A 25,409-nucleotide genomic window follows, 5' to 3' on the forward strand; every position below is an offset into this window, starting at 1 on the left:
CCTTGAGCGAAAACATGGGGGTAGGGTGGGAAGGATGCAGGCTTCAAGGGCCGAATCTAGTTAAGGCTGTGAGTATATATTCAGCATTCGCCATAATTAGACACATAATGGGTCTTAAGTCACAGACAATGTCAATACCACATACAAGTAATCAACATGCACAGAAAAACTTTCCCTGTTGTGGTGCTTGTGTCTCCCTCTCGGTCAACTCCCCCTGCTTAGGGCTAGACTGTATTATAAAGGCATCTTTGTTGGTAGTAGTTTCTTTTACTTTTTTATTTCCCCAAGTCTCAAAACACTCAAAAGGGAGCCAGGCAAACACAATGCAGCCAACTGCAATTGGTTCCCTTAAACTCTCCACCCAAAATGATCAAATTAATGGTTTTTCAAAGAACCCACTGGGATACCAAAAGCAGCCCCCGTAATCAACACTCACAATTATTGAACCCAGCCCAGAGTCTCTGTTAAAGCTGCTACCAGACAAACACTTATTCAGATAATGAGCAAAGTTCTCCTTCTTGCAGGGAAAGCCATATACCCATGTAATTTGAAATGGTAGCTCACACCCTAAGTAACTGTGAAACAGCTGTCACGTGGGCTTGCATCCCACTGAACTCACTGTACACACTGAAGCAAGGTGGGGAGAGGGTGGCCAACGGGATTATCTTGTTTATAGGACACTGAAGCAAAGGGCTAGGTTTTCTTAACACTCTTGAGAACAGATGCAAGAATTTGCCAAACATTATAATTATTAATAGTAGTTGAGGAAAAGAAAAAAGAGGGCTCATAGCAGAAAAATTCATCATCCCCAAACCTCCTCAGACTTAATTCCAGAATCCTTCCCGTTGCACTACACACACACACACACACACACACACACACACCTCTTAAAGGCCATTAACCTTTATAGGCATAAGTAATAAACACCTATTTTCTTTGGCAGAAACTATTCTTCATGTTACTAATGGCAGAAGGACTAATAGGTAAAATCTATTATTTGCTATGTTTGAGGCTAACAGCGATAGGTATTTTCCCATTTGTGTTATAAAGCTCTTATACCTTTTACCAGTAAATAAGCACTCGAAGTTTATTAGTCCAATCTTTGGCTTGCTCCTTCATCTACACATAAATTGCAGTTCTAGTAAAACCCAATGATGGCCGCCTCTGGACTGCTGACAGAATTTCACAGGACCAGGGCTGATAGCCTCATAAGCATGAACCTGGGATGTGGCTTCCTTTGCCCTTTCTCCCAACTTCCTCACACATCTTGTCTCTATGGCAGTTTAATGAGCCCACATCTAGGTGGGTGATTTCTGGAATAGCAGTAACCACCTCCCTTTCAACAAAGGCTGGGAAAGCACCCAACAGAAAGAGACACGCCCAGTGCTGGGAAGGATTCAGCGACATACCAAAAAGCCAAAAGCGATGACCTTTAGGACGCATTCCAGGGAAAACACCATGGTGAAGGCGATATTCAGGTACTTCAGGGCCAGCTCATAGGTACAGGGAGCAGAGTAATACTGCCAGGAAGAGAAAAGAAGAGAGAAAGAATCACAGCCTTAAGGTAAGAGGGGGAATACGTGTCACCGAGGTTGGCCATCTCTCATTCCTGCCCTATAGGAGACTCTGGTACGCAGTATAGGAGGAGAGATGGACTTCGAGTGCTGGAGGGGAGAACCACATATTCTACCCAACAAAACAAAGGAAAACACAGACCCACACCCCACCAGACTTAACAGCAAAATGGCCAGTCTTCCTAGAGATGAGGGTGGGCAGAGAAGAAACGTTTTCTAAAGTTAGTTACTGGAGTTAGTCATTTAGTATTAAACAGGATGAGCCTCTCTGAGTACTCCAAGGCTCCTTCAGACCCCATGATGATGGATCTCTGTCTCCTGATCTTTCCACCCTTGTCTGAAGCTGCCTCCCATTGCCATCTCAGGTCTTGGGAGCCCCTGGATGGCTACTATAGGCTGCACTGCATTTTGCTCAGTGGACCCCCAAAGCCCCAGAGGTTGGGTTGTTGAACAAAATACAGATCACAAAAGGATTCCATGATGGAAAAGTAGGTAAAGCAGTGACGGGCTGGGATGTTGGGGTGTCTTCCCACTTGCCGTGGGAGGGAACCATCGCTGGGGCTCAGCCGGCTCTTGTGCCTCTCTCCTCTCACCTTCATCATCAGCACGACGGTATTCAAGGCGATCATGGCCATAATGGTGTATTCGAAGGACGGAGACACCACAAAGTGCCACACGCGGTACTGGAAGGTGTGCCTGTTCTGCGGCATGTAGCGGGTGAGAGGTTTGGCGCTGATGGCGAAGTCGATGCACGCCCTCTGCAAGAAAGTCATGGTTATTCGCACAAGTTCAGATCCCATAGATCTAGCATGGCAGGCTCTGTTCCATGCTCAGAAGAGGAGGGCAGTGAATGGGAAAAAGGGCAGGGCTGGGCAAGAAAAGATGGCAACTGGGGTCACCTAGACAAAACTACAGACAAGGCATCACCTTGAAGGAGGTGTTGTCACGTGGAGTAGAGACTTCATGATTATTTAAAAAGTCCTTTACACAGCATGTGGCTGAGCTATTTAGGCAGGAAGCCTTCCTTGGTGCCCTTAGTCAGAAGTAAAGATCTACCTACCTATGTATTTCTACAGCACTTTCTGTCACATTTCTTACAGTCCCTAACATTTCTAGTTCAGTTCCATCGTTTAAAAAAAAAAAAAAGGAAAGAAATTTCAAAAAAAGCTTTTGAAACCTTACAATGTGCCAGAACTATGCTTGTTGCTGGAAAAGCTGCGATAAGACACATTCCCTGCCCTTACAGCAAATACATGGCATGGAAGGTCACAGCAGCCAGATAAGCAGATATCTGATATTATCATTGTGCCACACATCTTTGTTTTCTAGACTATGCATACACAAAGGTAATGACTGCATCATAAACATCTTACACATCTTCCAGATCTCTGTGCCTCATACACAGGCCTTAAACAGTGCTTGGAAAATGTTTATTTAATGGCTGAATAATTACTTTTCTCATCTTCTCTCTATAATTCTTAATCAAGTTAAGAAAATGCAGTCCTCCTTTCTTACAGTGCTGGCCCAAGAATCCTTTCTGGAGCCCCTGCTGCCTCCCACTTTAGACCAATTGTTGTTACCTCATTCTTCTCCAGGCTGCACTCCTCCATCATCTTATCCCCTTGCTCCTGGAAGGTGATGATGATGAGAGCCACAAAGATATTGACAAAGAAGAAAGGGAAGACCACAAAGTAGACCACATAAAAGATAGACATCTCCATGCGGTTGCTGCGGCTTGGGCCTCGGTCTTCCTCTGTCACATCTACAGAGTGCTGCAGAACTCTGTGGGGACAGAACGAGAGGGCACAGATGGTGGATGACAGTCTTGGCTTCATTAGGAGATATGCCACCTATTATAATATTTTATCTGACTTCTTTGACTTTGCAGAACCTCCATTAAGTTTTTTGAGTCCAAACCCAAGTGTCATATCCTGCTATCAACAATCCGCTTCTCTTTCTAGCCCCCGTTCCATCATGCACTCGACTCCTAAGCAACAGAGGGACATAATTTCATAGTTTAGGTTGTCATGTTCAATACAAAGAGACTCCCAGATTTCCATTTAACAGTTTGCTGCCAACAAGAACATGCTGCCACCAGAAAGTGGTGTCTTAGTCATTGCTAAGTCTCTGAAAAATTAGCTTTCAGCTATGGGCAGCATAAGACCTGTATTCTGTGGTCTTCTTCATGATCACAGGAAGTGCCTTTGGGTTTTGCCAACTCATTCTTAACCCTCAATCCTCAGGCTCTCAGGTACTGGGCCCCCCTGGAGGATAAATCTGTCTATAACAGCTCTCAGGAACTCTCCTTACGGGTACAGGGCTGTTCAAAACTCATTTGTTCCACAGAAGTCAGATGGTTCCACTCAACTCCTCAATAATTGGCTAAAACATTAAGAGTTTCAAATATTTCCCTGATTTGCTCACCCGATTCTCCATTTTTGCCTGAAGAATTTTCATTCTTCCTCTTTTCTGCCTGTGTCACCTTCTGAAAACCCCTTACTTTCCCTGATACAATAACAAAAGGTGAGCCTTGTTCATCTTGAGTCAGCTTCTCAAGGCAACCGGGGGGCCTATCACAGCCACATACAAGCATGCCAACTCAATCACTCACTGAGGCCATCCTTCCCCCGTGGAGACGGTGAAGAGGGTCAGCAGGGCCCAGATAATGTTGTCATAGTGGAATTCATGGCGCTTCCATTCCCGGCCCTTCACCTCCATCTTGTTTTTCTCATGATCTACATAGTTGCCTCTAAAACCAGAGCAGAAATGAAAGAGGGCCCCCTCACTATAGCTCATGGAAGAGTCAGCACATTCTACAGGCCACAATAATTTGGGGGTAATAATGATCACCATATATGTGTAAGGAAAAGGAATTTTATTAAAGGAACATATTTTTACCATAGAGCAAAAATGGGATTTGGTGCCCAATGGATATGGCAGTAAATCCCAACCCTTTCACTAGTGGCTGTGTAACCTTGAGCAACTTGCTTAAGGTTAACTTTCTGAGTCTTAGCTTCCACTTGTATAATAAGCAAATAAAACTCATTTCAATAGCTCATTATAGGGGTTTAAAATGAAAACTCGAGTGTAAAATGTCATGGTACAAGACAGTTTACACTCAAGTTTTCATGTCTGACACAAAAGAGGCACTCAATAAAAAGTTTATTGATTCCCTGTTTTGTCTTTTTGCTGAAAGAAGCGTGGAGATGGGTAAGATAGAAAGGAGGGAAGGTGGACCTGTGGGGGTGGAGTGGGCTCATCAGGACATGCTTCAGCAAAATCAAGTGGGATGTGCTGGCAGCACTTACATGCACTCCTTCTCTGTGTCCTTGGAACTGTCCGTGCAATAAAAGAACTTTCCCTTGAAGAGCTGAACTGCGATGACAGCAAAGATGAACATGAAGAGCTTGTAGACAATAAGTATGTTGAAGACATTCTTCAAGGAGGTCACCACGCAGTCGAAGACAGCCTGTGGATAGAGCAAAGAGCCCTGCTGAGTGAACCCTGTGATGGTCTGCACACTTGCCTAGAGCTGAGCTGGGCCACACCACCACCACCAAGCCCCACTAAGAAGTTGTCCCAGGATAGAATTTCCTGCTAAGAGGTGAGGCGTCGCTCATGAGATTAAGGGCTGGCTTCTAAGCTGGTTATGACTGCAAGGACCTACCACCTAAGATGGGAACACATGTTCTGAAACTGAATGTAGACCCAACGCAGTAGAAATCCGATGATATCAAGCAAGGAATGTGGTCCTCTGTGGGTTCCTGGTACGGGTACTCCACTTAGTGTGAAGCATAGAAGTGTATTGCTGGAAGGGATCTTTGAGATCATTTAGCCCATTTTAGTCTTTAAATAGCTTGTGCTTTATTTGGTGACATTCTTAGATTCGAATTATATACTGATTATGTATTATTTTCTCCTTACCTTTCTAAAAGGATCAGGTAATAATACACTATCATCTTTGTTCATTTCACTAATATTTCATAGCAAGTTCATACATTTGTGATTATATTCAGTACTTCATGTAAATGTTCTCTAGTGAAGGTGGCTGCATTGGGGATGAAGACCAATAGAAGTAAAGTGGGAAAGACCAATACACACCTTCTGTTAGAGATGGCGAGACTGGGTAGATAGAACCAGGCACTTACACTTCAGTTAAAAGGCGACAGACCTCCAGTGACCTCCACTCTATGCCCTAAGCTGTGAGGAGTTACATGGGAATTCAACACATTTCAGGCCATTTTTAAGTTATTTTCTAGGTTTTAGGTTTAGCTCACAGGATAATCTAGCCCTACAGTGGTGCTGCATTTGTGCAGTTGCTTCTTTGCAGCACTGGGTGAAGCACTGCTGGTTTAATTAGTTCAACACTGCGGGGAATGTGAGTGACAGGCAGCCTTGTGGAATCGTCAGAGCCACCTACGTCTCCCTCAGGTTATGGAGCTGCAGAGCGAGGAACTAGCCCTTTCTAATTTAACAGAATTAAGCAAGGTTGCAGGGTGCTTTCTCTGGCCTATTAACTAATCTCATCAAGCTTGTCTGCACTCTCCTTGAGGCCCACTGAATCCTGCCCTGCAGGATCACTGACAACACTGATAAGGGTCAGGGCCCCAGGCAGCACACTGTGGGGTGTGAGGCACAACCCAATGAGTATTTATGGGCAGGTGCTGAACTGGGCCATTATTGGGCAGGAAGGTAGTAATAAACAGCTGACATTGTGCAAGTGCCTCCTCCAGGGGCAAAGTGGGGTAGCCAGGGAGGACAGCAGTCGGCTAGGCCACTTCCTTGGGAGCATGGGTGTCTCTCTCTGGGAACCCATGCGGTGGGCCAGGGCCCCTGGGCTCTGAAACGTAGCCAGGTTTCAGTCACATCAGGGCCTCTCAGAAGTGACTTTTCTTCTGTTTCATGAACCTAGTTAGTTTTGCCACCTCTCTGCAGAGCCAAATGGCTGAAAGGGAAGCAGTGCTATGAGGCCTGAAGGAGGTTTGGGGTCGGGGTGGGCAAAGAGTATCAGAGGTGATGAGAATCCAATAGGAAGTGGGAATTGAGAAGCAAGGGAGAGTCAAATGCACAAGAGCCCTCCCCAAGCTCTGTTCCCTGTGGCAGGCTTGGGAGAGCAGGCCCAGGCATTCCAGAGGAACTGTTGAGTTTTCTAACAGGGACCACTCACATCAGTTCATTTTCTCCACACCACAGATGTATGAGTTACAAGGTGTCCTCATTTCCCATGTGAAAGAAAGTCAAAGAATAAGTAATTTGCCCTAGGTCACATAGCTCCTAAGTCCTAGAGCTGAGCCTGGCACTCACGTGGGTTCTTTTTAATGTTGACAGGGGTTCTCAAACTACACTATATTCTAAGAGTCACCTGGGAAGCCGGTTTAAGAGGCACACTCCAAGCCCCTCCCACAGGGATTCTGGCTCTGTTGTGTTGTGGCCAGCAATCTGGATTTTAAGGAGTACCCAGGTGATCCTGATGCAGGTGGCCTATGACCCATACCTTGAGAAGCACTGCATGATTCCATGCGATGCAGAAGTTAGGGAATTGAGTCTGCTTGCTGGAAAGTATTCTGGTGTAGCCCCTGAAGATGGGGCTTGGCTGGCTGTGTGGCCTGAGCAGCAGAAAGACTTTGGGGCTGGAAACCAGGAGCTCTGTTCCTCTCCCTGGCAGTGACTTGCTGACATTCATAGGAATTCAGGGAGAAAGAACTTTCCTCCCATGGAGATTCAGCTTCTATTAACAGCAAAGTATGTGGGGTGGGGCAGGTGGGTTCAACAGGCTAGCAGACTTGTGTAATAGAGCGCATGATGCTTTCCTGAGAGGCAGGAAGGCTCATGGAAAGTGGAGCCCCAGGCGAGTTGAGCAGGTGGAGTATTAGACAAGGAGAAATCTGGGTAAGATACCTAGTAAAAGTCCTGGCAATAGGAAGAACTTAATTCATGTCAGCTCACTTCCCCATTTCTTCTCTGCCTTTGCCAAAAATGGACTGCATGTCCTTGGACAAGTTACTGACCTATCTGTGCCTCAAAATTATAAAGGGTGGGGCCAGAAGAGCCTCTTCTCCTCTAGAGCTGTAAGAAAAAGAAAATGTCCCAGGATACTTGGCCTTAAAAACTACGCAGACCACAACACACAGAGGAGTCCCGTTGCGTCCATTCTGGTGTTCTGGGTCTGCACTGGGGACATAGGAGGCCCCAGGACAAAGCCACACAGAATTCCCTCTTGGATGACATATCACACTGGAGAGTAGATACCACCTGGGTCTGAACTAAAAGGAAAAGCTTTCTTACAGATTTCTTGGGATGTTGGCTATTTTCCTTTGAAACTAAGACCTTTAGCTCAGACAGATGAAAAGAACTTCAATATCCGTGTGAGAAAAAGGAATATTCCCAGAACAAATTCTCCAAAGGCAGGCCAGCCATGGCTAAAGAGAGAAGACGGGAGAAGGGGATTTGATGGGAACAAACTCTGTAAACACTACCTTGAGCTTGGGCAAGCGCTTGATGGTTTTCAGTGGCCTTAGAACTCGGAGCACCCGCAGAGACTTGATGGTCTTGATGTCCCGTCCTTTGTTGGTTCTGCAGGGGAGAGGCCCCCAGGGAATCATATGGAATGGGGGAGAAATAAAAATGACATTCAAACTATGGCATTAGCAACAACAGGCTAAAAGGGGAGAGATGTATGGGAGAGATGGAGGCAAGAAGCCAGAAACTTGAGTCAGATTTGACTCCAGGGACATCCTACGAAAAACGCTTCAGGAATATTCTCAAATCACTTCCCAGTGTGCACACATGAACACACATCCACATGCATAAACACCCACACATGCACATACACACTCATATATACACACACAGAGGAACACATAGGCACACAGAGGCATCCATGCACATACGTTAATAAACACTTCCTTCCCTAACTACCAGTCTAATGCTGCTGATTACCACCCTGGCACAATGAAAACAGAAGACACGTCAACTAGGGAATGTGAGCAGTAGCCCACTTCAGATCCCCACTGTGCCAAATCCAGTGCTTGTTAAATGATAGGTTCTCAAATGATATTCGCTGAATTGATGAACCCACAGTTGAGAGCAAGCCTCATCAGGGCACTTGACTTAATCTAGGTTTGTCACCACTGCACAGTTCATTAGTACAGGAGAGAGCAAGGTGAGGCAGGGTGGTGGCAGACATGACACTCTCACTGGGCCACGTGTTCCAGAGAAAGCATGTCATGCAGGCTTCTAGCCAGGACCTTGGCTCACACTGCAGTACCTCTGTGTGGCTGGCTTTTCCCGCAGTACCTTCCATTGCAGACGGTGTGCACCTAGCACAGGCTGCAGAGAGTCACTGGGCTGGGGGAGGCCCAAACTGCAGGCCCGGCCTACCTTTATCCTGGCCCTACAGCTAATGACCCTCCCTATTCAGCCTCTTGGAAATGTTTACTCCTAATAGTGACAGTTTATTTCTCTTTTTATTTTTAGGAATAAAATGAACAATAAATTTGCATTTCTCTTTCTTCCCTGTTCTTCCCCTGAGACCTTTGCATTGAATTCAAATAATTATCGTTTATAAAACATACAAATGGTGGAAAACAAGACTCCAAATAGTGGAGTAAGGCTCTGTCTCTTTCTTCATGTTGACCCAGATTACTCTTACACCAACAGTCTGAGGAAATGGGGTGCAGAACATCAGGTGGGAACTGCAAGGGCTTTCTTTCACAGAAGCGAGGCCAAAAGATATTTAATTGAATTCAAGGAATGCTGACTTTGCCCAGAATGTTTATTTTAAGACTCTCTTAATGATTACAGGCCATGACCTACAAGTCACTTTTATTCAATCCTAGATCTGAATAAAAATAATCCAAAAGCATTGCATTCATATGGTCTTTAACATCCAGAGGCTTTGGTATATTTTACAAACTATTTCACCGCATTAGGCTCATCTGTCTACATACCTAAAAGAGGCAACATATGAGCCTAATACATATCCACACCAACAAGAATGATCATTTCCCAAGAAGGCTTGGTGACTCCTGATTTTGGTCTCTGGGATATAAATAAAAGCTGATCACTCTTTTCTCAATGCATGAGCCCCTCTCCTCCCAACCATACTTTCTTGCTCCTCCAACTCATTCCTTGTATCTTTTACTTCAAAGATAATTGAACATATTTACCCCAAAGCGTTCCTATGGAGGATCCAATCAGAGAGCAGTAGAAAATCAAAATAAAACAAAAGTGGGGTTGGGGTAGAGAGAAGAAAGACAGTCAGAACACTTCAGGGAGAAAAGAGAACCTTACAATGATAGGGAATCAGAGCAGCACAGGCCCAAGGGACCCCACCCACAGCCTTGGCACTTAGAGTGTCCACACCTTTGTGAAAGGAAGGGCCAGCACACCATTTGCTCCCTGGCCACTGTCCCAGCCTGCAGGGGCAAAGACCCTCTGCCAGCACAAGTGACAATTCTACATAGGCTTCTGGGTATTGTGCATTATTTTCATGGAGTCTGGTTTAACTGCAGTTTTCTAAGTACAGGCGTTTACTTTCATTTCTTGTGTAGTCTTCAGACAAACTCTGTTTCCAGTGAATTTATAAGAAACCAGGCTGGAGGAACTATGCCCACTCCGGGCCAGAAATTCTCTCACACACTAGCATGGTTATGCTTATAAAGGGTTTCATCTAAAGAGGGACACGCAACCACTCAGAGAGAGACACACTGATGTCTCTTAGAAGCTCAGAGGAGCATCACTGTTAAACTAACCTGAAATAAGGGAGGGAGGCATTTGTCTGTCAAGATCATGATGTCACACCAAAGTTTGCCTTTTGATAAATTAAATGACCACCTGTCCATTGTGAGCATACTGTGCAGTTTGAAGATGAAAAATCATCCCAGTTCTATTGGTGAGGCATTTAAAATAAGTAAGGGCATAAATATCTTCAAGATAGAAGTAATGACAACTTCTAAATTTTTTGAATATTTATTGATTCTGGGCCAGACTCTGTGCTAAGCAATTTTAGTGCAAATCTTTATTTAAACCTCCTAACTTTAGCACATAGGAATCACTATCCCCATTTCACAGAAGAGATTCAGAGAGGTAGAGTGCCCGGCATCAACTGGCAGAGCTGGGACATGAACCCAAGCACGTATGATGATCAAAGCTCTTGCTCTTAACCACTAAGGCTCTGCACCAGCAGGTTTTAGTTCAAAGTTCTGTCAAACAGCACAGTGAATTTCTGAACTGGAAGAGATCCCTGAAATCCACCCAACTGCAAAGGAAACTGAGGCCCCAGGAGGAATTGCCTTGCCTAAGATCATTCACTGAGTGAGTTCACCATAGGTGAACCTGCATCTCGTGATTCCCTGTCCTGGCCTACTGCTAAGAAGAAGTGTTCATAATTCAGGTTTTGGTTCTTAGTTGCAGATTGTGATAAAGGTTACTTTTTTTCTTTCCTTTCTTATTTTTTGCCAATGTATGGCAAACCTATGTTCCACTACTGTATGTCACAAGGAAAGACTTCTAATGGTCATTTTACTCAACAAATGATCCCATATTCAAAATTAAATTAATTTTCACTATAAATGCCAAATGAATGATGACTTGGGAATTAGACCCAAGGCCTTATAAACCTTAAATCCTTAATGTGATAACCTCCAAATATTCAGAGGACAGAAATATCTCCCCCAGCATCTTCTCACATATAAGACAGGGCATATGGTAGGTCAGCCAAACACACCTTTGTTCATTCATATAGCAAGCATCTGTGCAGTCCTTAATATATATCAGGCACTGTTCTGCATACTGCATATACAGTTGTGACCAAATGAGGTTGCCAACCTTTTGAAACTTACCTAGTCTAGTAGGGAAGACAGACCTCAAGTAAACAAGCACATAAATAAAAGTATAACTGCAAGCTGCCATAGGAAAAATGAAATCAATTAAAAAGTTTACCAAAATAACTACGTAGGTTTCCCTTTCCCCAGGCTACATTTGTCTTAAGGAAGAACTACGGGATAATCTTTCATATCTCTAAGATGTAGGAATAGGGTGGGAGATCAATATATAGGCAGGTGGTCTAGGATCACACACCCCAAGCTTCTGCCTTCTGCTTAACTCAAGTCCTCATCTCGGAGACCTTTCTATCCTGCAGCATCTGAAAAGGTTCTCAGAGGTCATGCTCATAGACACGCATCTTTTGCGGGAGGCCCCAATATTTTCTGCTCTTCCCACATACCTGGATAAAGGATATAATTTGCTCTCTTGAATTAATTTCCCCCCAGAATCCTAGTAAAACGTCATGGTATAATTCATTATATTACCACATAGATCATATAATGCATGGCATAATGCAAACTCACCACTGTCCCTTGTTTTGGAAAACAGGGTTCCTTAATGGTACACTCTAATCTTAACAGCTGAGTGTGGCTGCCAAACCACTGGGTGGGGCTATTTGTCCCATCGTAACTCCCACAGGTCTGAGCCAGGGACAGCAATCACACACAGGCCAAAAGTAAAATAAAAAAAAAATTAGTCATTGCTCTACACATCTTTCATCAGGTCTCTTACTGCAGAGGAGCCATTGAAAAGCCATAAATTGGAATAGCTGCAGAAAACTATGCTTTCATCCTCAGTTTTGTTACCAGGGGCAAGATTTAACTGATTTAAAAATTGCCATTTGAAATGAAAAGAGTACTGAATAACAAAGGCCCTGGAGTCAAGAAAAGCCTCAACAATTTAGTCCCCATTAGTTAAAATATAATTTACACAGGGACTAGGCCAAAGTACTGCTCCCAAATCCACACATACAAGAGTGATTTAAGCCATTATCAAAGCCAACAAGATCGCAAGGAAGACATTTCACTAAACTAAAAGGATGAGCTCTTCAAGTACCTTAACTGAGGCACATTGTTTTGGAAATAATTCACGTGCATTTTACAAATCATTTAAATGTAATTGTTCGGTAATACTTTGCTAGTCTCTGCTACTAAATTATCATCAGATGTTTTTACACTGCCTAATTAAATTTCTATCAGGTTCAAAAATTGACTCTAATGTTAAAATCTAAGGACAATTCCACACACTAGGATGCACTGATCTCACTTTAATTGGGACTCAGTTGGGCCACCCATTTTACCATTTATTTTCTATTTATTTGGTAGGTTCCTGGCTGCTCTCCAGGAGAAAAAAATGACACATTTTTTTCTTGTTTCATCAGTAAAAGATGAGAATTTTCCAGCTCAATTGTCAAGTTGCCCTCCAGATCTTTCATGTGTAATCACTCAGCATTCAATGTAATCTTGCTCTTCACCTCCCAGGTCCCCTCTTCTCAAAGGACATGCTCTCAAGTTGATTTCTGCCAGGAACTGACTCTCCTCCCATGAGGGCAGAGCAGGGACATCAGGTTCTAAAGAACCCTTCTGTCCTTTAAGTGCCATGGCCTTCTGCCCACCCCCATGAGCTCAGCAGAGAATAGCTCAGGGATCTGAAGGAATCTCTTGCCTCAGGCAATGGCCAGGCTTGCAGGAGTGAAAGGTAGATGGAGGGGTCATGCTGTGAGGAGCCTCGAGTGTCTCACTAATGTGTCTGGACTATTATTTGGTAGGAAATAATAACTATCATTATACAATTACTAAGTGCTTGGCACTATAGCAGACATTAGATACATTTTACCTTGTTTAATGCTCATAGGACCAAAATATTATTTTTGAATCCCCATTTACAGATGAAGAAGCAGAGGTTCAAAGTTAAGGCAGTTAATGTGCTGGGATTCAGACCTAAATGTACCTGACTCTGAAACCTATGCTCTTATTTGTGATGTTACAGTGCCTTTCAAATGGGAACCATTGGAGGGTTTTAACCAAAGAAGGAAACAGTAAAAGGACCAGTACTTCCTGATCTCAAATACTGAGCTATCATACTCCCTGTAATCAGTTTAGGGTCTATGAGGGTTCGTAGGAAAAAAAAGTTGCAGATGAAACATCAAGATGGACAAGTTCAGGGATGCCCTTCTCCATCTACCCATAGGTCTTGTCTGTCACCAGGTAGAGACAGAAGGATCTGTAGGTTGAGGAGAGATCTATATCAAGCCACTGCTCTTAGCTTACAGGGGTTAATTGCTTGGAGCTAACTAGAACATGATGTGTAGAAGAGCGCTTAACATAATGGAGACAACACTGAACTTCAAATCAGAACACCAAGGTTGTTCAAGAACTGGCTTTGCTACTTACTAGTCAAATGAGTTAGACTAGTCAAACCTCAGGCAATCCACTTCTCAACTGTAAAACAGGACTGCTCGGTGATAAATAAAATAAACAGTGTGAAAGCACTTTAAAAATTCTAAAGACCTGTGGGGAAGTTTCCCCTTTTGCGCTGGCAGTGCCTGTCTCTCTAGGACCTGCAGATAAGGATATGTTCATCTGCTTCTGTGAAAATTTTAAATTTACCACATTGACCTTGTCACTGCTTAGCGGCTGCCATTTGGGGTTTATTTTTCCTCGTGGTCCATGCCTCAGCATCTCTTGGGGTCACCCTCGAACCCTCAATCCATTGTTACTCTGCCATGTTTCTTTGTCATGTGACCAGAGCACTAGCTCTGTGCTAAGTGTTTGGTGCATAATCCTTTCCCTCTTGCACACGGACCTCAACAAGCTCACACACACTCCTGAGAGCCTTTTGTAAGCTTCCTCCTTTGCCATACACAGCACCATACTCCAACTGGTGGTGTTTCTCTCCAAACACTGAGAAGCAGCAGGAGACAGCAGAGCATCTAACTGTCTCCTACCAGTTTTATTATTCAATCTGGTGAACAGTGGACTTAGTTGTCTCTTTTGTCTTTTTATTCTAAACATACCCAAAGACCCCTCATCTGCTGATCTTTCTAAGAAGGCCTTGGAGCTGGTGGAAGTCCACCCAATACACTTGTCCCACTGAAGACTAATTTGAAATGCTAGGCTGTGCCCCTGTGCATATGGATTAGGCAGGTGGCTGGCATGATCTGTGTTGATGGTCCCCAAGTCCATTATGAAGTCTTCTGACCCAAGTAACTCTAAAATCTACCTTTTTTTTTTTTTTTTTTTTTTTTTTTGAGACAGAGTCTTGCTCTGTCGCCCAGGCTGGAGTGCAGTGGCACGATCTCGGCTCACTGCAAGCTCTGCCTCCCTGGTTCACGCCATTCTCCTGTCTCAGCCTCCCGAGTAGCTGGGACTACAGGCACCCGCCACCACCACGCCCGACTAATTTTTTGTATTTTTAGTAGAGACAGGGTTTCACCATGTTAGCCAGGATGGTCTCGATCTCCTGACCTCGTGATCCGCCTGCCTCGGCCTTTCAAAGTGCTGGGATTACAGGCGTGAGCCACCGCGCCCAGCCTAAAATCTACTTTTAAATCTGGAGGGCACTATGAGGAGTTTCCACTAATCCAGCAGTACTGGGCTCTTCCCATGGTTGTGAAGGATCACAGGGTGCTTTTTGTATCTGGGTCTGGTTGGTTGTTGGTTATCATGTGGATGGGGCAGTGTTCCCTGATTGGATCATTTCATTTTGCTTGGGTCTGTGGCCACAGGCTGAGATCCCATTTACAACCAACCATCTCCCAATTTCGTGCTGTTGATTAAAATAATAATAATACTGTGGTGTTCACAGCCGTTGCCTCCATAAGATAAAGGTCTCAAAGTGAATATTCTACAGGCGGTTCCTCGGCAGCACCAATGTCACACGCAACAGACAACACATTTTCCAGCGTTCACTAAAAACTATGCATGCTGAGACTTAATGCCAAGAGTAGGTAGACTGAGGACTTATCTCCTTTCAGACACTCCCTCCCTCCACGTGGCTGCCACTCTGTCCCTCCTTCCTCCCTCCCAAACTCCATTTTCAATGCAGCTATGATATAGCAGTAGGCACCTCAAAAGTCCATGGGCATTGATCATCTTTAGTGTCCTTGACTGGGCACAAAAATCAGATGTAGTCATTCTTGAGGTGACTTTTAAACTGGAGTCTCAGGGAACAACATCCTCCCATCTGCTTACAGTTGGAAATTTCCAATTCTTTTTCAGCTGGCCTCCTAAATCCACAGTTAATGGGCTACTTGACGGCTAAATTTAATTTTAATCCTTCATTCTCTTCCACAGAACAGGGGAACTGGATGGCCTGTCTGGCTCAGTGGTAAATGGGTCTTCTCTGCATGAAGCAGGACTTCGTCCACTTTTTTTGCCTCCAAGATTAATGTGCAGTCACTGCTCCCTTTGGCAGACTCCCCTTTCAGTTTAAAAAGAGGGAAGTTCTGTCAAGAAAGAAGTCCCATAGGCAACGCTGGAGGTTTGAGGGGACTGCCTCAGACACAGGCAGGGAGTGAAGAATAGGAGAAACAACCAACCAGGTTTAGGGTGAAATGTTTGTCTGTTGTTTCCATGTGGTGCTGAGCATGAGTGTGTATGAGCATTTTGGTGCTGAATAGCCACCTCTTCCTTACATGTGCACATTCTCACCTTCTAACACACAAAATCCCACAAGCAAATCCAGAACCAGAGGACCATATTATCGAACTCCCAGCCTTAAACAATCCTCGCATCTCAGCCTCCCGACTTGCTGGGGTTACAGGCGTGAGCCACCACTCCCAGCGGAACATATTCTCTGGCTCCTTAGGGTCCTTCCAAATCTAAAATTGTCCATGCCTGTGTATATAACTCTGCTGCCACAGCTAGTGCTGAATGCATTCAATGGACCTTATCCATCTCAGCGACTAGGGCAGAGTGTCAAGTGTCAGGAAAGTGACATACTTTAATGAAAAGAATGTAATAAAAGCTAATGTGGGAACTCCAGTTCCTTCTGGCATCAAGAAGGCAGATTGACTCATGTTTTTCATTTCTGGCTAAGGACTGAATAATGAAAGGCCAAGTGCGTCTGTGAGCCAAATCTCCTGAGTGCCAGGGAGTCCTGACCTCACCCCATGCCCTGCTACAACGGCAAATGGCAACAGGAAGTTTTGGCGTCAGCCGCCGGAGAGCCTGTATAACTGACTGATGCACAGGCCATCGTGAATTCTGAGGTGGGGGAGGAGATGGGAGCAAAATTGCTAGTTATTTTTCTATTAAACCATCTGTGCTGCTGCTGAGCAATTATAAGCCATGAGTTGACTACTTAGAATCCAATCCAGGAGAGCTCACCTGCTCATGTGAATGGAGCTAGTCAAGTAACATGTTGTAGAGCAGTACAAATGGAGAGGGTGAGGGTCCTGGGTTGGAGTGCAGGTGTCACACACAGAAAGACACACACACACAGGTGTTCTGGTCCTCTCCTGCATTTCTCCAGAGATTCTGTCCCTGTCCACCTGTTTGCCCAAGTCACTTCACTAAACATGAAAGACATGAAACATGAGGGTTCTGTGAGGTTCAGGAATGTAATCTGTGTAGTGGTTGCGTGACCTCCCTACAAGGCAGCTGACTTTGGTTGGGGAGCAGGGCCCCCCAAAGCAGGGGAATGTGCCTCATGTGCAGATCCCTGGAAATGCCAAGGCTGTAACCATCTTTGCCTTCCCTCCAGGAGGCCGGGAAGCAGCAGAGATGGCAACAGGGTGTGTGGAAACTGGGCAAAGCAGTTTCTGGTCCTTTCACATAAAATCACACAAAAGAATCCCTCTTCTTTGGAAAGAAAAAGATAAAAGAGGAAGGTTTCATAGATCCAGCCACTCACCAGACTTTTCTTGAAACCTCAAAGTACAGAAGGCACAGCTGCGGACATTTATAGTCAGCAAACACTCTGTCTCCATGTGGCCCAGAAAGCAGGCGTTGTGAGGACAGTGGAATAATGAAGTCCTGAACCCAACCTTTGCCAAAACTCTGCCCACCTCCCTGCAGGGACGCTGAGCTTAAGGAATGAGACCTGAGTGTTCTTATAAATGCCTTATAATGTAAAAGTGAATTGGAAAGAACAGAAAAGTTGCAATGTGGGTATCTTTCCATTTATTTTTTTATCCACTGCTCTGCCCACACTTAAAATAAATCCAAGAAGAAAAATAAATAAATGAAAAAATCCCCTTCCCTTCCTCCTCAAAAGTCAATAAAGTTCCCCAACGGAATTTTCCAGGTTTACATTATAAACATTCCCTTAACTTGATGTATGCAGCTGTGGAGAACAGTCTTCTCTTCAGCCACTGCATAAACAACATATATGCTTGTAGAAAACATACATGGTGGCAGGCACACGCCTCGGCAGGAGGGCTCAGGGGACACCGCAGCTTTCTTTGAGAATTCAGCTAGAGGTCATTCCCCCCACTTGGTGAGGGGCTTTGCTCCTGGGGGTTGGACCAGGGTCTGAGAAGGCTCTGGCTGGGTGGTGGAAGGAATGCCATGTCAGCCCTGGTTTCTGAGGAGCCACAGAAAGATGCTACCATGGCAACCACCATCAGTAGCTCAAGTCGATTAAGCAATAGGCTTCACAGAAGCCTCCTCAGTAAGTCATGGTTCAATTTTAAGAAAGACAGAAAGAGACTGGGACAGGAATAAGGTTATTTGAATGGTGGACATTATGGGGCAAATATATGGGATATGATAACGAAAGTTGTAAACACAAGGAGAGAGATACTTGACAAACCTGCAGACAACCCCACATTTGGCTTTCTGCTGGCCTGAGCCCCTGATCATGAGGGACATAGGCTCAGTGACTTGTTTCACTCTCTGTCCCAGGCCAGGTCCTCTCTCTGCTGGCAGGCAGGACTCTGGCTAACTCCACCAAAGTGATGGGGGAGCTGAATTCTCTGGTGCCATTAATGAGGAAAGGAACAGGACAGAGTTTGAAAGCATGGGTGCATGAGCAAAAGAAAGCATTACCTGGACCTTGCTCAGCAAATGTGACGAAGGCCAGAGGAGGGGGAGTGGGAGCCTGCTCCATGAGCACAGAAAGGGGAGAGGGAATGGCATGGCAAGCTTGGAAAGTTGAAGGCAAAAGAGAAAATGGATGGAGAAGGGTGAGCAAGTACCATCTATGTTTCGGAGAAAACGAAGGGAGAGTTCAAGAAGTGACATGACTAAAAGCAAGTGATGGATCATAACTCTCAATCCATCACATAAGTATGGACCCCAGAACCAGGGGGTTCCTGGGGGCCCCTGCACTGTACCTGGTCTGAGGAACAACAGAGAGGCTTCGGCTCCGGGGCTGTTAAGGCTTCCCCTGCCACCAGCACCAAAGCCACCACTGCCACGTTTCAAAGGGCACAAAGAAAGAACAAGACAGATGACAGCTCTACTGCACATCATCACTGCTCTGGGTCTGAGGAGAGATGTCTCGACTGTGGACAATGGGCAGGCATGCAGGAGCTTCCTCTAAAACACACCTCCTCCCACACTGGCACCAAAATGCCAGCCTGGTTACCAGGCACACAGGCATAGGTGAGGGGGGTGTATATGTATAAAACAACTAGGTCTTGGGCCAGCCTGCACACATCTATCTGTATACATTGCGCATCAATACATATTTGCTCCTATATTTGGATTTCATGATGTGATAAGAGAATGGAAGGATGAGGAGGGGAATTAACAAGTATTGATTGTTCACACTACATCAGGCCCTGTCCTAAGCACTTTACACACATTATTTTATCTGCATTTCAGAGATGAGAACTGAGGTTAGGAGGGTTAATATTTTGCTGTGTGGCTCAAGGACACAAAGCTGGAAAGTAAAGGGGCTGGGATTCAAACAAGGGCCCATCTGGTTCCACAGCCCAACCTTTCCTGCCACTCTGTCCTGTTACGCCAGTGGGTTCTGTTCTTCCTAAAGATGGGGTGGGTTCTTTCCTATATGCTTCTATCTCCTTGTTCTTTATACTTCAAAGAGAGACACATGATTTTTAGAGATCAAAATAAGAATGATACAGTGGATAATCTATGCAAATGAATTAGTAAAATGAAAAGGGAACTTGACCTTTTAAAAACCTAAGGATAATATTTATCTCTAACAAAAAATGTGGGTCTCCTTAGGGCAAAAGCAGACTTAGACTTTAATCCATCTTTCCAAGAAGATGGAAGAGGAGCTGGAAGTCCCTCTGATGGAGCCAGAGCTGCCTTTCCTTTCATTGTACCACGAGAATCCAGACAGGGCCCAGATGCTTGAGAAAATACCCCATGTTTCTGTAAAATTTCCTCAAGAACAGTCCAGCCACACGTGACGGAAAGTTTTCTTTTTGTGGGGAGCAAAAGTGACTGCACAATGGAATTAACATGTGCACAAGGGGACAAGGGACACTGGAGTTACTTTGATCACCAGCCCATTTCAGGGTCACAAACTATGCCCAACATGGTTTTCTTTTGTACAGTCTCTCATGACTGAGGGAGCACAGTCCACTCATGTCACAGTCTCGTGGCTGAGGGAGCACAGTCCACTTGCAGGTTCTGGGAGATCCTACACTTCTAGCACAGCTGGGCGTCTACCTTGTACCTCTCCTTAAGACATAGCCCTCCACTATCCCCACCCCACCAGGCCACTTGAGAAACATCTTGTAATTCTCACCCCACCTGTTTTTCTGCCGGAAAGGATAAGAGACGGAAGCTGACAGTGCTTGAGGAGAAGCTTGAGGAGAAGCACTGTCAGCTTCCCTTTCTTTTTTTTTTTTTTTTTTTTGAGACAGAGTCTCGCTGTGTCACCCAGGTTGGGGTGCAGTGGCGCGATCTCAGCTCACTGCAAGCTCCACCTCCCTGGTTCACGCCATTCTCCTGCCTCAGCCTCCCAAGTAACTGGACCACAGGTGCCCACCACCATGCCTGGCTATTTTTTTGTATTTTCAGTAGAGATGGGGTTTCACCGTGTTAGCCAGGATGGTCTCGATCTCCTGACCTTGTGATCCGCCTGCCTCGGCCTCCCAAAGTGCTGGGATTACAGGCGTGAGCCATCGCGCCCGGCCCAGCTTCCCTGTCTTTCTAAACATTTAGAAGGGCAAACCCTTCCGATGGTGATCTCTTTCTAAACACTTGGAAGGGCAAACCCTTGGAGGGAAAACCACTCAGAAGGGTAAATGTATGAAGACATTGTGTTCCTTTCGCAGCTGCCATCAATGACTCAATGACAGCAGTTCCTGAAAGCTCTCCTGCCTCGCCACATGGTGTAGCTAGCCTTGCTGAGGCTAAAGATGAAGCTTCCACTTGTACTCAGAGAGACTTGAGGGATGGCTCTGAGAATTCTGTTGTGCATCCTGGAAGAGGCTGAAGCTGCTCAGGGTGAACAAGGTACAGACAGAACCCCGAGGCTGTCATTCATCCTTCTGGGGCACTCTATACACCAGGTTAGGAAAAATACCCTGAAAGCATCCCATTTCCTAGTTACACCCAGGAGGGCTAGAAGAGCCCTTTCCTTGGCTAGATTCCACAGGAAATGTCAGAATGTGATTGAAAACTGTCTAGAGTTGGATCCATGTGTGGGGGAAAAAAATCCCACAAATATAATGAACATGATTTAGTTGCCTGAATGGTTTAAGGCTGTTTTCCTAAGTACATTATCAAGGAAAATTTGGAAAGCCTTTCCTTTTGGAGATTAAACATATTATTAGGTGTGTGCAAAAGCATGGTTCTTGCATCCCCGGAAGAGCTCTCATTTACACCTGCTATGAACAGAAAACCTCACCATGCCTAGGATTCCGTGATCCTCAACTTTGCACTACCCTCTGCATCTTTCTTTCAAGCTGCTTCCTTGATTGACACACTCAAGAAAGAAAGGGCCCATAAGCTGTTCCTGGGTCTATTGCTAAATGCATGGAAGCACTGTCCACACGAGTGCCTGCCCATGCTTACTCGTTTCCAGGAAAGGAATTCCCAGGGCCTCTGACTTCTCCCTCCTGACGCTCCCTTATCCTGCTTCCCCCATTCTGCCAGTCAGGTCACATAAGCTGGAGCTGCAAGGTGCTCAGGAGCTCTGCTGAGGGTGACTGGGGAGCAGATTTCCCGGAGGGGCATTCTTTGGCATCACCCTGAATGTTGCGTTTCTGGAAAGGGCTTCAAATCAACTGGAGTCTCCAGGAAGAGGGGAAGGAAGGGAATCAAATAAGAAAAGAGTCACTTACGCCAGAGCAAAGGCCACCAATGCGCCAACGACCACCACAAAGTCCAGGATGTTCCACAGGTCTCGGAAGTAGGACCCGTCCTGCAGGATCAAGCCTTGGTCTATCATCTGCAGAAGAAGGATATGAACAGCCACAATGAGCCCAGAAGGTGTGGGCAACACTTGACCTGAGCTCTGTTCATCGTGGCAATGCCTCCACTGCCACCATCTCCACAACCAACCCTACGCTAGGACCTGGAGAATGAGAGCGTAGGTCCAGCAGGCTTTCTCCACATGACTGAGTCCTGAGGCCCCCATCTCATAGTCACCCAGGGTTCACTAGACTCCTTGGTTTTCACAGAACCCTGCCACATTCCTCCTTTCATTTATGGCTCAGAGCACTGGGCATTGCCACATATGCACAGATGGGTAAAATCCTGGATGGATGAGGCTGGGAACAAGACAGACTATGGGGTGTTATGATGGCTGGGACTAGAAGAAGCCCAGGAAGACTCATCTCTACCTAGCCCTTTGCCTTGGCATACACCCAGGCTCAGCCAGGACAAGCACTGGGGAGGAGAGTGCTGGCCCCAAGCCTGCCTGCACACCTGTTGCCTGCCTCCTACTTGGGCCATGTCCACAGGCCTGCACCAGTACAAACATATCCATGCAGCCGTGTCTTGCTGAGACAGATTTTTTCAGGATTCTGAGGCCAGAGAAGGGGCAACAGAAGCTCTACTGAGGGCTGCCATTGGCTGGTAGGTGGCAACTCTGAGGAAAGGCTCTAGCCTAAGGAGCAGACAGGTGACCTATCTAAACCCAAGAGCCCAGGTTTTCTCTAGAAGTTTTTACCTTTATAACCATCTCAAAGGTGAACACGCCCGTGAACACATAGTCAAAATACCTCAGGACCTGAAAGACATATATGGCAGAAGGAAATGACCATGTGTGGCCAACAGGCTACTACACGCACTCCCACCTGCCAGGACACATGCACTCGTGCCTGCCCACCCCAGCCTTCACCCACTGCACCCTCAGAACAAAGGCTCGGAATTAGAGCCACTAGCTGGACTGAGAGAAATGCCAGAAGGAGGGGCATGGGCCCTGCTGGAGCCATGTGACCCAGTGGCCACTCCTTGGCTGTTCCGTCTCGTTGGCCAGAACTTAACTTTTTGGGTCTGAATTGTCCATATACCTGTCCCTCAGTTCTGGCTCAGGACCTGAAATCCTTGTCAGCTCCTATCCTCCTCGTGTCCCTCATGTCTCCTGACATATACCCGTGGGACCCCCAGGAGAGGCCTTGGCCCCCTGTGGTGGAACTGCAGCTGCCAGCTTCACACACACCATCTATGACCCTACATTAGACCCACATCCAAGCCCATGGGTGGCTGCAGAGCCTCGCAGAGCCCTGGCCGGTTTGAGGCAGAGCCTTGCAGTGTGTTGGGCTTGGAAGGGGCTTGTCTGGGAATGGTTCATACTTAGCCCTGAGGAACAGGAGTGGGCAATTTCCAATCCTTGCTCATTCCCCAGAAACCTTGCTACCATCTCAGTTCACCTCCAGAGCTGGGATGGGGTGAGCACCAGAGTACTACGGAGGCTGACACATGGTCCCTGTGCACCCACTTTGTTGCGCTCTGAGTTGGTCAGGACGGGGTCCTCTGCCGCCAGGGCGATGCTGCTGGCTGCAATCACCAGGAGGATGCACATCTCAAAGTAGCGCAGGTTCACGATGTAGTGGCAGGCCCTCCGGATCCTGCGGGCAGTGGAGCACGGCTGAGCTGGCCCACTCCCCACTATACCCATGCCCTTACTCCTCATTCCCACATACACATATCAGCCCCTTCCAGACAGCCAGGCCCTTGCCAAAGGAAGCCGCCAGGGAGAGCAATTTAATTTCTCAGCCACCACCCTTGATTTAAAGCCCCAGTGGAAGAAGGTAATCAGATTGGTTAGAGGCTGCAGCACGCAAGCCAAGATACATTATCTGCAGGCACGTCTGAGCCATGGGGAGCAGCCAGCATCAGCCTACCAACTCAGGGCGGCTGCACAGCACCCTCTGCTGTATCTTGATGTCTACTCTCCCACTCTAAGGAAACTGGGACATCCCAAGGAAATTACAAAGAACCAAGAAACATAAAAATAGATCTTGATTCTAAGATCCTGACGAAAGCAGTAATGAGTTTTCATGAGCCCCAGGTTATTCTGGTTAAAGTAACTGTATTCTATATTCTGCATTCTAGTCATGGATGGCTCACATGCCTTAACCCAGGTTGCCCTCTTCCCGGAGCCCTGCTGGAACGCTCTTCCCAAATTCCATCTTTCCTGAATCTAACCTTCCAGACTCCGCTCTGTCACGCCCACTTCATGTCCCTGCCTCTGCTCTGAGTAGCATGCTCAGAGCAGACCATTTCAAAACTCCACATGGAGAGCAGTGTGACCAAAACTCTCAACTCAAACAGGTGATCTGGTCATTCTAGGCTCCACATTCTTGGCTCTATCCACTTCTGGAATATTCGGTGACACAATCTCATGTAGATTTCCTTCCTTTCTCCATGCTACCTACTGACCAAAGACTGGTAAAGAGTTCCTTTCTGATGACATGTCTCATGCTCTCCTGTCTGACGTTACTCTTTCGGCTACGGGCAGAGTTCAGAGGCTGTGTAACTTACCAACCCACCTCACTTAGTGGGCACCCCAGATGCTCAATGTCTGGCCATGCCCCACCAGGAAGGCTTAAGAAGATGGCTGGGCCCCCATCCTTCCTCTCCCCTTCACCCTGCCCTGCCTCACACCTGGCCGTTTACCCTAGCACCAAAGAGGGAGCAACACGAGGGTGGCTTACGGGTTGGTGGTGCTGAAGATGAACATTGAGCTGTGGGGCACCATGGCTTTGCCTGTCTCACGCTTCTCCTTCTTCTGCTTTTTATTCTCCACCTCCTCATCATCCTCTCTGATCTCTGCCTCCTTCAAGGGACTGGCTTCCCCATCCGTCTTGTTGCTAACTACAAGAGGAACACATTGAAATCTTCAGAAACCATGCAGCATGTGAAACTGGCACCATTTGTGTTTAGTTGGGGATGAAAGGAGAGGAGAAGAAAGGGCTCCAGGGACATCCCTAACAAACGTGCCCTGCAGGCATTGGGGGTATTTACTACCTGACATTGAGTTAAACTCTTCTCTTCTTATTTCACCCTCCCCAGATGTTATGAGAAATAACCTTTTATGTCATATAAATGACTATGATCATGTTTCCCCTTTTAAGGTTGAACTTTTAGAGTCTGATAAACAACATAGTATTTCTGTTATAAAATTTACAAGGTTTAGATTTTACATCTAAACTCTGGATTCTTCGTACATATTCACTTACTGAATTTTCCCATGGTATACACCGAGTGGCATGTATTATTACTCCCATGATACAGATGGGAAAACTAAAGTTCTGGCAATTTAAGTACCTTTCCTAAGGTCATAAAGCTAGTATGGGTTCCTGATTTAAAATCCTATCGCCTTTCAGTGAATCACCCTGCAATGGAAGATTTCAATAAATCATGACTCTGTTTGCAGCAGCCTTTCTGGCTGTGCTTTTTTTTTGGCCATGATTAATGTAGAAATGAGAATGTAATAATCATGTGAGTATAGGTTCATGACTGCATCCCAGGATTGGGAGGACGAAGGAGCCAGAGGTCGAGGGGAGCTCTCAGCTGCTGCTGCTGTTTCCATACTCAAGACATGGTATAGGTTAAACTGGCAGGAGGCTGAAGCTGTCACAGCGGGGAAAGGGCCCCACTGCTCCCTGCTCATTGAATGACTCCACCCTGGAAC

General features: G+C 46.0%; 1 protein-coding gene across 3 annotated transcripts in view; it reads right to left on the bottom strand.

The window, feature by feature from the left end:
• Positions 1–25,409, bottom strand: part of CACNA1E (calcium voltage-gated channel subunit alpha1 E) — a 402,433-nt gene that overhangs the window by 47,412 nt on the left and 329,612 nt on the right. For all 3 annotated transcript variants that reach the window (XM_025385803.1, XM_025385786.1, XM_025385794.1), the window contains 11 exons: positions 24,430–24,589; positions 23,211–23,340; positions 22,440–22,499; positions 21,610–21,716; positions 9,743–9,754; positions 8,051–8,147; positions 4,883–5,043; positions 4,186–4,323; positions 3,155–3,356; positions 2,168–2,332; positions 1,410–1,520 (listed from right to left, as the gene is read on the bottom strand). In XM_025385803.1, the coding sequence (XP_025241588.1) occupies positions 1,410–1,520; positions 2,168–2,332; positions 3,155–3,356; positions 4,186–4,323; positions 4,883–5,043; positions 8,051–8,147; positions 9,743–9,754; positions 21,610–21,716; positions 22,440–22,499; positions 23,211–23,340; positions 24,430–24,589 (1,343 nt within the window). The remainder of the gene's footprint in view (positions 1–1,409; positions 1,521–2,167; positions 2,333–3,154; positions 3,357–4,185; positions 4,324–4,882; positions 5,044–8,050; positions 8,148–9,742; positions 9,755–21,609; positions 21,717–22,439; positions 22,500–23,210; positions 23,341–24,429; positions 24,590–25,409) is intronic.

The sequence above is a fragment of the Theropithecus gelada genome, chromosome 1, assembly GCF_003255815.1.
Source record: "Theropithecus gelada isolate Dixy chromosome 1, Tgel_1.0, whole genome shotgun sequence".
Lineage (NCBI taxonomy): Eukaryota > Metazoa > Chordata > Mammalia > Primates > Cercopithecidae > Theropithecus > Theropithecus gelada.